The following is a 13813-nucleotide window of genomic DNA, read 5'->3' as shown; positions in this document are numbered from 1 at the left end:
TTTATTCCTGCTTTAGTTATACACAAATGTTAAAAACTTTCTGGTTGTTTCATTTACAGATCATAATGGAGGAAATATATGGCCAGAAAGCCGTCAAGATTTCCTTGTTATAATTTATTTTATTCTTTGTTTTCAGTAATATGAATATCTATTTTAATCGAGAGATTTGAATTTCGCGCAAAGCTACACGAGGGATATCTGCGCTAGCCATCCCTAATTTAGTAGGGAAGGTAGCTAGTCATCATCACCCATCGCCAACTCTTGGGATACCCTTTTACCAACGAATAGTAGGATTGACCATCACATTATATCACCTTTACGACTGAAAGGGCGAGCATATTTGGTGTGACGGGGATTCGAATCCGCAACCCTCGGATTATAAGTTGAGTGCCTTAACCAACTGGCCCTACTAGGCCCCTTTGATTTTGTTCTGAATAAATAGCTCACTATGATCAAATTTTATTATTATTATATTTCTTTGCACCGTTCTTTCTCACGAGAATATAAAAATAAGAACAGCAAAGGAATTTTTCTCGCAAGTTGGAGAGTTAATATAGATTTAAGTGTGTATGTTTCCTAGTGTGTGTAATTAAGACGTATAAAATTCGTCCAAAAACTCAGTTATACGTTGTTGTATAGAGGGCTTATGTGCGTTTCATCCATGGATGTGTGAGGGTAAAGTTTAGATTGATTAACAAAAAATAGACTATTTTGCATGCGTGATTTTTGAAGTATTTATAGACAAAAAATTTTTAGTATGATAATCACAAACGAAATGAGACTTTACAATAATAATTTTATTTCAATCTTGTATTTTTAGTGTGTATGTATATAAACTAATACCTTTACATGTACTCATGCGCTACTTCGGTAACTAACTAAAGACTAAAGTGCAAGTTGATCAAGTTTATTTCGAATTAAGAAGTTATAGCTGTAATTATTAGTTATGCGATTGAAGCCTAACAAAAATAGTTCCCTTCTCCTTTTTTTTTATTCTTACGGTCGTAGATAAAAATAGAAACTTGAAATAAATACCATTAATATTTTAAGTTCTTATGAGAATATTATGCTGGAATCACCACATCTGATATTTTGATCTGGTTAAGGACACTACCATATTACTGAACTCCAATTGCTTTTGATTAAATGTGTCTAACTTTTAAGGCTTTTTTTTTTTGTTTAAGAGGATGGTTGTAGCAGTGGGACATTTTTCATGTTAAGTTTCATCGAAAATGTAATTTAAACTAGTAGGTCTTTTTTACATCTGAAGTTTAGAAACACACAAAGCTTTTATTAAAATTTTTGTGTACACAATGCAGAATTTTACATTAACACTACCTCTGAAATCACCTCTTTCAATGTATAATCAGTTCATAAATGTAACCTTAAATTTTGAGTTTATTCACAGTAGCAAAATGTGCACTCTTTGTGCATGTCTAAAGTGGCTTTATCCACCACTGTTTTAAGATCCTTCCTTTTGTTGCACTGTTGAGTATGTTGCATCTATATTAAACATGATCCAAATTATGATTACCCAAATCCATTGTTTCAGTGATTATAACTGTCATTTCTCTGATCATCCAATTGATCTGAGTTGTTCTGTAGTACCTCACCATACTCAGTAAAGTTATAGAGATATCCAAGAGTTTAATACATCCACAATCTTTATTAATTATGAATCTGTTAGTATAATTAATTTAGACAAGAATGAAAAAAAAGCAATGGCCCCTAAGGTGCTCTTCAGGTATGAAAGAGCTTAGTGTGACTGGATTCTGTTAACAATAATTTTTGTTTTCCCTCATCTAATCATCACACTAGTCTTTCTCCCATTCTTCAACAGTGTATTTTGTGTAGTTTACAGCAAAATATAATAGTATTGTGATTAAGTATTTATTTGAAATTAAGCTGTTATAAGTTTCATTGAAAAAGTATTGCATTTTATTTTTTAAAGGATGTCAAGCATGTGGTGAAAATGCCAGCAAAAGTAAAGGTTCGTATATTAGCAGGGAGAAATCTCCCTGTTATGGACCGCACCAGTGATACCTCAGATGCTTATGTAGAGGTAAGGTTAATTTTTTGTTAATATTTACTTATTCTGTATTATTTTAAGTTTTTTTATGTATAAATATAATGGTCAACATACATGTTACCTCCTGTTGCTTACGTGTTAAATATTAAATGATTAATTTATCTCAACTGTGAAAAATTAATTAAGAACATAATTTATAATAGCAAGGTGTTAATGGGCCATTCAGCCAATTGAAGTTATCCCATATCCTCAGATAAAGACTATTAGCATATTTGTTCAAGATGTTAGATATAATTAGTTTCTGCAAATCATTGAATGTTTAGGTGTAAATTATATGTAAATAAGTGTTACTTTTCCTGTTATTGCATTTATAAATTTTACTTATTTATTTTTAATGTGTCATATCCAAAAATTCTTGAGAAAATTGAAAACTTTGATTTCATGAAGGTTGTAAGTAAATAAAGTCAACTTAATTGAGAGAAAGTGTTTTCTGTAGAAAATATTAAACATTACTAGTTAAATGAACATTGATTATATTAAAGGTAATTATATTACAAATTGTAGTAATTTTAAAGTATTTAAACTCTAGCTGAAAGTCATTAATATCAAAATCTTTTGTATATTTAAAGGTGTAGTAGTGTCTTGTTATAAATCTTTTGTGATTATGTGCAAATTAAATTTCCACAATTAATCTCTTAACATTTTGTTTGATACTTATCTCAGTTTGCCGTATAACAAGTTACATGAGAGATGATATCCTAGGTATATTTTGTTCTAAATAATCAAACTTCTGTGGGCCTCTAATGCATTTAGCTGTAATTATTAGGTATTTTTAAACAGCTGTTTGTTGTTTTTGTGTGTTCTAAGTATTTCTTAATCTGTAGTAAATGTGGCAAAAATACATATAACTGAGTATCAATATAACTGAATGAAGACAGGAGGTTTCAGTCTCTCAGAGTAGACTGTTTATTTATCCTATTCACCTGAGATCTTATCTATGTAAAAGGTTCACAGTAGTTTAGTGAGTTTGCATGTTGCAAATAAAACGATTTCCTGTACTTAACACTTAACCAGCCCTCAGGTCATATATCATTTACTTGATTCAAGATGCTTTCTAACTATGTTCTTGAACTCACAATCTAGAACACTAAATAAGTTTGCTTGGCTAGTTCAGTTTAATTCTCAGTAGCCAATAACTTGCCATTATTGGATTTTCAAACAGCAGCTTTTTGTTTTGCTAGAACATAGAAGAAATATTTTTGAAATAGGAAACATTTAGTTATCTATTTTCTTCATTTTGAAGTACTAAAAAAAATACAAATATACTATTTTGCGTATTGCCTCAATCAGTAATAACCTAATAAACTTCAATAAGATCAGTTCTTCTTTTCTCCAGAGAAAATAAGCTAAGAGACCTTGCTGTATCCTTATATAATTCTTGTAGCTCTCCTCTGAACTATTCTCAATAAGTCAGTATACCTTTCTAGATAAGATGATGTCTCACAAGGGATTTGTCTTGTAGTCTGTGTGGATATAAATATACCATAAAATCTATTAGCATTTCTATTAGTAAAAGAATATTGCCTTGTTGGCTTTAGTGACTCGTACACCGCTTTGTCAAGATTTTTTCTTCAGTCACACTGTTGAGTGGATTCTTGTTTATTTTAAATCTGTGATCTAATTGATGATAACCAAAGTTCATTACTTTGCACTCTGTTTAGTTAAAGGACATTTGTCAAGTACTTTTCCAAGTTACCATTTAATACAATTCATTTTATAATACCCCAACATCAGTAGTATAACTAGAAACACTCAATAATTTAATGTCAGAAAGAGACTTCACTAATTTACTGATTTCTCTAATTGCTTTTATCACTATAATTAAATAAGGGAAAAAAAGCAAAGTTCCAAGAACTGAATTCATAAGCACTACACCAGTAACAAGGATCTAGTTTGATTGAACTCTCTTTATAACAACCTTTTAATTTCTCTTATGGAACCACCTTGCAATACAATTAACTAGTCCTTTCCCAACCCCTAACAATGTGGCTTTAGGTTTTTCACTACAGAAGTAAGATTGACTCGTTATTTTCAAGAAAATGTTTTATCATTCATTTAAAACTAGAAGTAACATTTACAACTCTTCATCCTTCTTGCACCTACTTCATTATTATTTCTACCACCAAAAATAAAAAAAGAGAGATTTGCATGTTGATTCTTTGACTTCCTTTAAAACCTCAATGATGATATTGTTTGGTCCTAGTGCTTTATCAGTTTTTAATCTCTTAGCTCTTCCTACTTGTCATCAAGGGATTAATATTTGCATGACTCAGGTTAATTCCAGTATTTTCAGCAGAAGACTAAGAGTCAAGAATATTGATAATACCTTCTCTTGAACAAACAGAAAAGAATATTTTAAAGGTCATCCATCTCAACCTTTCACAAAACCATTGCCATCATTATCCTTAAAAGGCCCAGCTCCCATTTGATGTTTTGTTTACTTTTAGCATACTTAGAAAAAGAAATCTTTGTTGTTGATTTTAATGCCTTTAACTAGATGTTTCTGATAAGCCATATTGAATATTCTAATCTCTTTTTGGCCAAATTTCTAACTGACCTTCCTATACCACTGGAAGATTTTCAACCTATCTCTCAGTTTAAATTTGGGACATTTGTTCCTTATTTTACCCTTTTTCTTTGGTAATGCTCTTTTCCTTTTTTTTTGAATGTGTTTTTCTTGAATGAAAACCAATTTATTTTTTAAAATTTTACAGATCCATCCTGCATCGCTTTTGAACTCATTATCCCAATTTGCTAATGATAAATATATTTTAATTGTATCAGAATTGACTTTCTGCAAATTGATAACTAAAACTTCAATTCTGTATATCTGACATTTAACTAAACATCAAACATAATAATGTAATGATTGCTCTTTAAATGTTCACCTAGTTCAACTTTTGCAACTAAATACTCATTATTGGTTTTCAGTAACTCTGAAATTACATTATCTCTCTGGTTTGATCTCTAACCATTTTGTATATGAACCAGTGAGTAGTTTCAATAAACCTCTCTTGTTCTTTACTGAACTTCGTACTATCCCATTATTTTTAATGATATAGTAAGCTACATGGGTGTAGCTGTAAAACTTATCAAGAGAGATTGGAGCTTTAGCTAAAAATTTATGAACATCAGAAGTATTTGATTTTACTATTAATAGAGCTGGACAACAAAAAGGGACCAAGCACTGTTAATTGAGTTAGTTGCCAATTTAATAGTACAATTAAATAGGATATCTTAAAAGTAATCAGCTTATCAAAATACTTCCATTATGATTTCTTGAAATTATTTTTCATTAATTCAAGGTCATTCATTTTTACGATTGGTGTCACAACTGATGCAAGTAATAAACTGATCATATTTAGTGTTTCCAGTAATTACTGTTTTTTATTATTTCAACTATTCAAGCCTAAGAGAGTAGTTATAAGTTGATTGTAATCATTTTACCCATTAACTGCTAGTTCACCTTATAAAATATGGTCTGTCTCTGGCAGTTGATTGTGATTGTATGGCTTGCAAAATTTCTGAGTGCATTTAGATAATCAGCAGTCAATGTGGAATGAGTCCAGTGATTAATCTATTATCGAGCTTCACTAATTTCCCACTTATAACTGTTATTATGCAACTGTTTAACACCTTGACTCTTTATGGACAGTACAAGAAAAAAGATTAAAGCAAACAGTTAATCACAACTTAGATTCTTTGAAATACTTCACTGCCATTGCTTTGTGGCCTTGGTTTGATTAGATAAATTGAAGTTAAATTAGGTAAAAGTTTTCATAGCTTATAAACATGTACACAGAACAGTAATACTTGCTTAAAAAACATGGATATTAACTTGTTTCATGATTTATGAAGCAACTAGCAAAACATTTTGAATTATGATTGATTTTCATCTTTTGCCTTAGTATCTGTGTATCAGTACAGTTAACTCTTTATACATTGAAAAATATGGATTATTTTTCTTCTTACGTAGAAATATCTTTGAAACAGGAAACTTAATTATTAAACCACATATGGAGTTCCAAATCAGAACAGGTATTTCTTTTGACAAACACACATTTCTTATGGCTACGTAATTTGGTAATCCATGCATGTCTTCTTGAGTGTCAAGCAGAAGTTGATTAGAACAAGAAACAAATTCACTATTACTTAATGTAAAATTTCTACTTTCACAATGGGCACCTATTTATGACAGTTTTTCTGAGAACAGCTTTCAGTCACAGTGGTTACTAGTTTCTGAGAATGTCTTTTATAGTAGAGTTGTAGGTATAAACTATAACAAATATTTAAAGGTCATTAGAGTGAGGTTACAATCATTTCAAGCCACAGTGCTCCAAAATGAAGATTCATAGAAATCTCATGCCACTTGAAACTAGATGTAAAATCAAGTTAGAAATTTATGAAGTATTCAAAGATTATATAAGTTATTATTGTATTTGAGTGTGTAATCCTTCTTATCTTGACTTAGGTGAAACTTGGAAACACTACTTTCAAGACAGAAGTATGTCGAAGATCACTGAATCCACAGTGGAATTCAGAGTGGTTTAGGTTTGAAGTTAGTAGAAACAGCTAGTCAATGTTAATACTATAACTAAATGACTTGCTTCACTTTTTAAATATTTCTTCAGCAAACTCACATTTTGTAATCTTATTGATTCTATAAGACTATGTATATAGGTTCTAAGTTAATACAGCTAGTATCATGAGAAATTTAAAGTTTCTCTGAGGTATTTTATTACTTTGCCAAGTTAGTAATGCAATCATCAGAATATTTGCCTCTTCTGAATGTCCAAATGACACCTGTAAATAATATCTTGAGGAACTCCAATATATTGCATCGTGCCTGTTAACACTGTTTCACTGCACAACATCAAACATTAACAAGGAAATATCACTTTTGTTCTTGCGTATGCTGTTTGTCAGACGTAAAGTGATGATTGTGTACTTAATAAGTCTACTGCTAAGTTCTTTAACATTTCTTGACAAAATACCCACTTGTAGCTTAATTTTCTTCATTCATAAAATCCAAAAAATTACTTTGCATGTTGATACTTTTTCTCTCTCTCTCTCTGTGTATGTGTGTAAAACTAGCAACAGTATAATAAAACTGAAATTCAAAATTATGCCTCTATTATTTTACCTTGTTGTCATCTTTAAGTCATAATGGATAATGCTTGTGGTCATAGCATTGAGGACATTTCATCAATCAGGAGAAAAATCCAAACATATGTAAAACTCACCAGCAACTAAAGTGAATTGGTTGAGGGTTAGGAGTAGTGTGCTTGAACCCACAACACATCAATTTTAACTTCAGCATAATTGGTATGCAGCTTGTATAATTAACAAAGCAAAATATGTATTTAACAGAAATTTCTATCAAAAGAAAAATCCCTCTTTCATTAATTAATTATATTTTGTTAATGACAAATTTAGGCATAAAGTTAAACATATCCTACAGCACAGAAAATTGAATAAGAGGCTGAAATAAAATTTATGCCTACAAACTTTTTGCCTTATTAAGCCAGTCCTTAGTTCATCTCTTATTCAGATAAGAACTATATTGCTCGTATTTTAGGACAAAGATATTTTGGAGACACATGCTTATGTATAATGGAAAGGGTTATGGAATATGTAAGAGTTTCCAAGAAAACAGTTGAATGCTAGTCCCTTGGTTTACATTATGCTTCTGACTATTATAGTGAAATTTCTTTAACATATTTTCCACAACAATAATTATGTAGAAAACATTTAATTCTCTTGACAGAAAAACAATGAGCATATTTTAATTAATAATGAGAAACTATGTATTATTTCAAGTTAGTATCATTATTATTGTTTCTTTATCACTTATCGTCTCTTGCACGTGGAATGTTAAGAACTTCCTTTTTAATAATGAAATAAGCTTTCATCTATCTGTCATGTGGTTTTAAGGCTGAAACTTGTCATGTAATATGTTTGTGTATGAGGATTTCTTGATTAACAAATTAATTTCTTCATATATTTTGCAAAAAAATGTATATTGTCAAAAGTACATAATTTTAAACTTTCTGAAAAAAAAACTTGGAAAACAGTGGTGCTTATAAGTCCTCAAATTTGCATCTCTTTATTTTTTAATATACATTTGTAGCATTTTAGTATGTTTGTCTGATACTATGTTGCATTGTTATTGTATGTAATGACTATTTACTTCATTGACTCAGTGAGGAAAGACATTTAAGTATCCACTGTATTTCAGCCTCTTTTTATTTTCAGTCTTTTATATGAAGCAGTTCATCCTTACTAACACATATACTACTACTTAAACCTAAAGGTTTTTCATTATTGCTAAACTTTTGTTATAGCTGTTATAGTCTAAAATAATAATTTGTATTTACCTGAAATATTGGTCTTCTGCTTCAGTCATTTTATGTACCATTGAGATTTAAAGAAAATATGTTGAAACTTCTTAATATTTGGTGGTGTCTTCAATACTGAATAAAATAAAATAAAAAATTTTGAGAAATTAACAAGATCTGTAGATAAAAGTTATTGATGTTTACTTCTTAATATTTGAAATTGATTTATTAGAAATAACTTTTTTATAGGTTGATGATGAAGAATTACAAGATGAGCCATTACAAATCAGGTAAGTATTAAATCATAAAAAAGTAGAAAAACTTTTTAGTCACAGATCTACTTATTATCAGAGTTGATTAATACCGTGAATAAGTTGAATACTGCAAATTATATCCAACTATACAAAAGAAAAAAGGTTGTTAGGCCTAACAGAAATAATGAAAAATGAATAACTTTTGGCTGCAGATTTTTTACACATTGTTTTAAATTAGTCCCTTGTAGATTTCAATGCATGGATTTAAGGAAGTAGCACTGCAGATATATATTTAGTCCTTCACAAATTACTATTCAGAACTAATCAGCTGGATTGAATTTGTGGCAGTGACATTTAGATGTATCACTTATGTGATTATGTTAGTATACAAAGTAATAAAATGTCTGAATAGTTTTCTGTATTGTTTTTTTTATTTATATTTCAAACAAGTGTTTGAAATGTCATTTTTAGGAGGTAGTTTTCTCAATTTATAGTATTTTTAATGTTTTTTTTCATATGCATCTTGTATATAATAGTGAATCTATAGTATATGAAATGCTACTTGTATGCAATAGAAGAATTTTAAAGCTTGGGGTGGGATAAGTGAGCTGGTGAAGAAAGAATACTTACTAGGCTTTAACAGGTCATGAGGCCAGATACCTCTTGTGTCAAAGCTATTATTAACCTATTTCAAACTTAATATTCATAGAAGATTGTGCCATTCTCATGAAACATTCTTGTTGAAGCTGTTTTTGTTATGATGATGATATTGTTGAATGATTTTTTTTATCCAAATAAAAAAATAATAGGTATTGAAGATAGTAAAGAAAGTTTGTGAGCACATATATAGCTTAGCTGTAGATTTGTGAATGTATGTCTTTTTATCATTTCATTGGACCTATATTAGTTTTAATTTTGCATATGGTTATTTTTACTTGCTAATAGGATTATGGATTATGACACCTACAGTGCTAATGATGCAATAGGAAAGGTGTATGTTAATTTGAATCCCTTGTTGTACAAACAGTTGGGTTTTTTGTCAGGATGGTATCCAATCTATGATACCATGCATGGTAAGTTTATAGATACAATAAAGTAGTTTGGTCATTTGGGTAACTTAAAATATTTTATTAAAAATTAATGTTATATAATTTACATAAATTTTAGTTATATTTTTGATTTTTACTGTAACATGATTTGTGTCTGGTAGTCTGCCCATAACAAATATTTTCCAACTTCTCAATCCATGCCTGCCATGAAGTTTTTGTAGTTGCTATATATATGTCCCAGTAGGATTTCTTTGTTCATTTTTCATTTCTTTTGAATTTTTGACAGTCATTTTAATTCCTCCCCCTTGCTATGACCATAATGTCTGCTTTTTAAACTATTTATCACCATAAAGGCTAGGTTTTCATATAGTTTACAAAACCAAAGAAATAAACATTTTGTTTAAAGACATTATTGCTAGGTTGGCCAAAAATCCTAAAAATATTCATGCTGTTGGAGTAAAATATGTACTGAAAAGGAGATTTGAGATTTATTTTGTGTGGTATATTGTAATATATTGAAAGTATAATGTTTTTTTAAGTAATTTAATAATAATTTGCCATCTTGATCAATTGAATTAGTTACATGATCGAATAAATAAATAAGCTTGTTTATTAAAGAAACATGAAGGACAATTCAAATTAATTAATGAAAAAAGGACCTTTTCCATATAAAATGATTACTGTAATTGCAAAATAAGTCACTCTCAAGAAAATAATTGATCAGCTAAAAAGAAACTAAAAACATTTTTTTTACATTTGTTTACATGTTGTGTTGTTGCAGTATAGTGTTTTAAATATTTAGCATTACATAACTTTTGTGTTTTTTGTTTTGGGCTTTAGACCTAGAAATTCTGAAATTTATATGAAATGTTAAGAAACAAAAGGTTACTTATAAATTGATGTAAATTTATCTTTTCAGATATTATAACACCACTTGTATAAGTTTTGTCAGTGTCTATTATGCTGATTATTCACAGGCTTTCTATTGTTTTGCTAGAAGTGTAGTATTTGCTGATATTGAAAGATTAAGTAAAACACCTATCATTTAAAGTTTTAGATTGAGGAATATCATCAGTTTGAGTTTTTGTAGTATTTAAAATTATAGTATAATACTGCATGAACAGATTTTCTTGATATAAGCAGGGAATCCTATTATATTTCTTTTCACAGACATAAACATTTTTTCATAGTTACCCATGGCTGAAATATAATTCAATAACACAATTTAAAGTGAGTAGGTAAAAAAAATATATTATTTTTATGAGGGAACTTTTATAAAGGTTTCCTTTTTTTTTGTGCTTATGTCTTGCCAGTGAGACATTTTAAACTACTCATGTTACCAGGTTTCCTGAAGATTAAACCTTGTCTGAGAACAGTGATTCTTTGTGTTTTTTCAAAGATTAAGTGTATTGTGTGTATGTGTGTGAGTGTTAACAGCAATAAATACAAATGTTGTATTTGAATCACAAAACAAGAAACTTGGTAATGTGAGCATTTTTGGAAAGTTGAATCTTTGGATGAATTGGGTTATTAGATTTCTTATTTTATGATTTATTTTTATTTCTGTATATTTTTAGTATTGCAAAGAAATGTCTATGAAGAGTTTTATTTTTTCAATTTTTTTACTTAGTTTTTCATTATAGGATAAGTAAAATTATCAGTGTGTTTTGCAGTATTGGAATATAAAGAAATATTTTATAAACAAGTTGAGAGAGAGGTTCTGCTGCCACAGGACTGTGATGATGAATGTTTAATAGATGCCAAGAATTTTTAGCTCATTTTTAAGAATATTTTAAGAGTTTACTATTCTAATCAATGATAACATAGCTGTATTTTTATAGCTGTAACACATTATCAACTAAGATGTGGATTTTCATTTGTTTAGGTATTCGAGGAGAAATTAACATGGCAGTTAAAGTGGATCTGTTTAGTGATACAAACAAATACCGTGAGTCTTCCTGTGGTGTGCATTTTTTCTATAGTAAGTAAACTTCCTTACCTTTAATATAAGGTTCGAAACTTTCTAATGTCATTAGCTATAAAATATTATAGTATACAGTCACCCAAAATGCTTTAATTGGTTACAGCCACAATAAAGAAAATGGTTTTCATCCATCATATTGTAGTTCTTTAATGAATATATAATATACATTATTGTTTTCACTTGATTTTAAAACCAGTTTTCCAACATATGAATATGTCATACAGCCATTATATAGTTAGTTAAAAAGTTTTGTCTTGTAAAAGAGTCAAATAATACAATCTGCAACTGATGATGTATTTATTGAAGAAGTTATGACCATGAATAAATGATGCATATGTGAAATGTACAGTTGTCTTGTTTTTACTTAGTTCTGTAACATATTGAATTATTTTTTACTAATATTTGTAAGTTTCATTAAAATAAACAAGTTGAAAAGAAATGTTGTGAGCAACATTTTTGTGCATGTTATACAGTTATTTGCTTTCATTTTTATTTTTCTTGTTTTCCATACATTTAGTCTGTTAGATGTCACTGTTTCTTAATGGACCATGTGTGACCTAGAGGTTAATGTAATTAAATTGTGACTCTGAGGATTCATAATATGCATCTCATACCTGCATTTTTTTTACTTCATACTCCTTTGGGTGCATTTATATGAGTGATGGTTCAAATCCTACTATTGGTCAGACAAGAGTATCCCTAGATATCTCTAGAAACAGAGAATATTGTTTATTAGCTTTTTTTGCTTTAGTGTAAAACTTTAAAAGTTGGGGAAAGTTATGCACAGATAGCTCTTGTGTACCTTTGTGTAGAATCCTTAAAGATTTGAATGTCACAGTTTGTGTTTATTAATCATAACTGAATTATGTTCTAACTTTGTGAATTTGACTATTAAAGGCAGTTAATGTTCTTTTTTTTTAACAAATCACTCAAGAATGTCATTTTTCATATGAGTATTTAAATATTCAAATAATCTAACTGCATAACAAAAATTATAAATAATTAAAGAATTACTTATAATAATCTTCATAGTTGTAACACTTTCAGAATTGGTGGTAGTATACTGACATTTCTGCTTTTCCATTCATAAATTTAACACAAATGTTACTGTATGTGTAACTGACATTTCAAATGCAAAACATTATAACCATTTTGTAATATCGTAAGCACCAGAAAGTTTTGTTTTGAGAAAAGTACTAAAATTAAGCATTTATAAGTAAATAATAATAATGCTTTTATCATAAGCATGTACATACTTTGCACACCTATACCACTAAATTCTGACCACCCTGTGAGGATAACTAGTATTCAGATTTTAAATCCCCATACACTGTGTTCTCAGAGCCTTGATTACAATAAATTATACAGGAAAGTCCTGGTAATTGTACCACGTGAGTTTATTTATAATCGACAGTGTCATGTAACTAGTCTAATAGCAGAAGCACTAAATAATTGCTTTATGTTGAGCAGGCTTCTACTTCAGCTGCTAACTATAAAATATAGATCTGAAAAGGTAAGAAGTAGAAACTCTCATGAAAAGTACTTTGAAATTTTGTCTTGTGGTTCATACTAAAATGGATAGAACAGTACTCCTCACTTTATTTTGCATTTTTCAGCTTTTAAAGTTTTATGATTATGATGTTGATGAAATTAACTGACCCTGTATAGAGTTAGGGTGGAGTAAATAGCAGATAAAAGTTTTACTAACAAAAAACGTTTGATGTTTATATGAGAGATTTTAGAAAATACACAAATTAAGTTTGAAAATTTTCAGATGAAAAATATTTTTAATCGTAAAATGAAAATCCATTTGCACTTAGAGCATTCAACAATTTGACTTCATATATTCATGGATGAATCCTTGGTAAAAATACTTACTTAAAAAATCAAGTCCTTTGTAGACAAAAAATTGGTAACGTTTATGTAAAGCTCAGGAAATGTCTTGAAAATGAACAAAACATATTGACTCTCAACATTGGCTCAGTCTATATGACTGACCATGTAACCTGTTTGTACTTGTTTAAAATCCTTTTAGATTTAATACTTTTAACTTTTAATGTAGTAGTATTTCATTTAATATTACACTATGTAACAAAATT

General features: G+C 29.1%; 1 protein-coding gene across 5 annotated transcripts in view; it reads left to right on the top strand.

The window, feature by feature from the left end:
* The first annotated feature begins 557 nt into the window (after positions 1-557).
* Positions 558-13813, top strand: part of LOC143235026 (C2 domain-containing protein 5) — a 110088-nt gene continuing 96832 nt past the window's right edge. For all 5 annotated transcript variants that reach the window (XM_076472744.1, XM_076472743.1, XM_076472742.1 and 2 more), the window contains exons 1-6: positions 558-675; positions 1952-2062; positions 6561-6647; positions 8677-8717; positions 9627-9754; positions 11616-11711. In XM_076472744.1, coding sequence (XP_076328859.1) covers positions 1973-2062; positions 6561-6647; positions 8677-8717; positions 9627-9754; positions 11616-11711 — 442 coding nt within the window. In that variant the 5' untranslated portion in view covers positions 558-675; positions 1952-1972. The remainder of the gene's footprint in view (positions 676-1951; positions 2063-6560; positions 6648-8676; positions 8718-9626; positions 9755-11615; positions 11712-13813) is intronic.

Source organism: Tachypleus tridentatus, chromosome 12 (assembly GCF_004210375.1).
Source record: "Tachypleus tridentatus isolate NWPU-2018 chromosome 12, ASM421037v1, whole genome shotgun sequence".
Lineage (NCBI taxonomy): Eukaryota > Metazoa > Arthropoda > Merostomata > Xiphosura > Limulidae > Tachypleus > Tachypleus tridentatus.
Note: the sequence above shows the minus strand (reverse complement) of the source record. Positions and strands in the feature narration are given on the sequence as shown.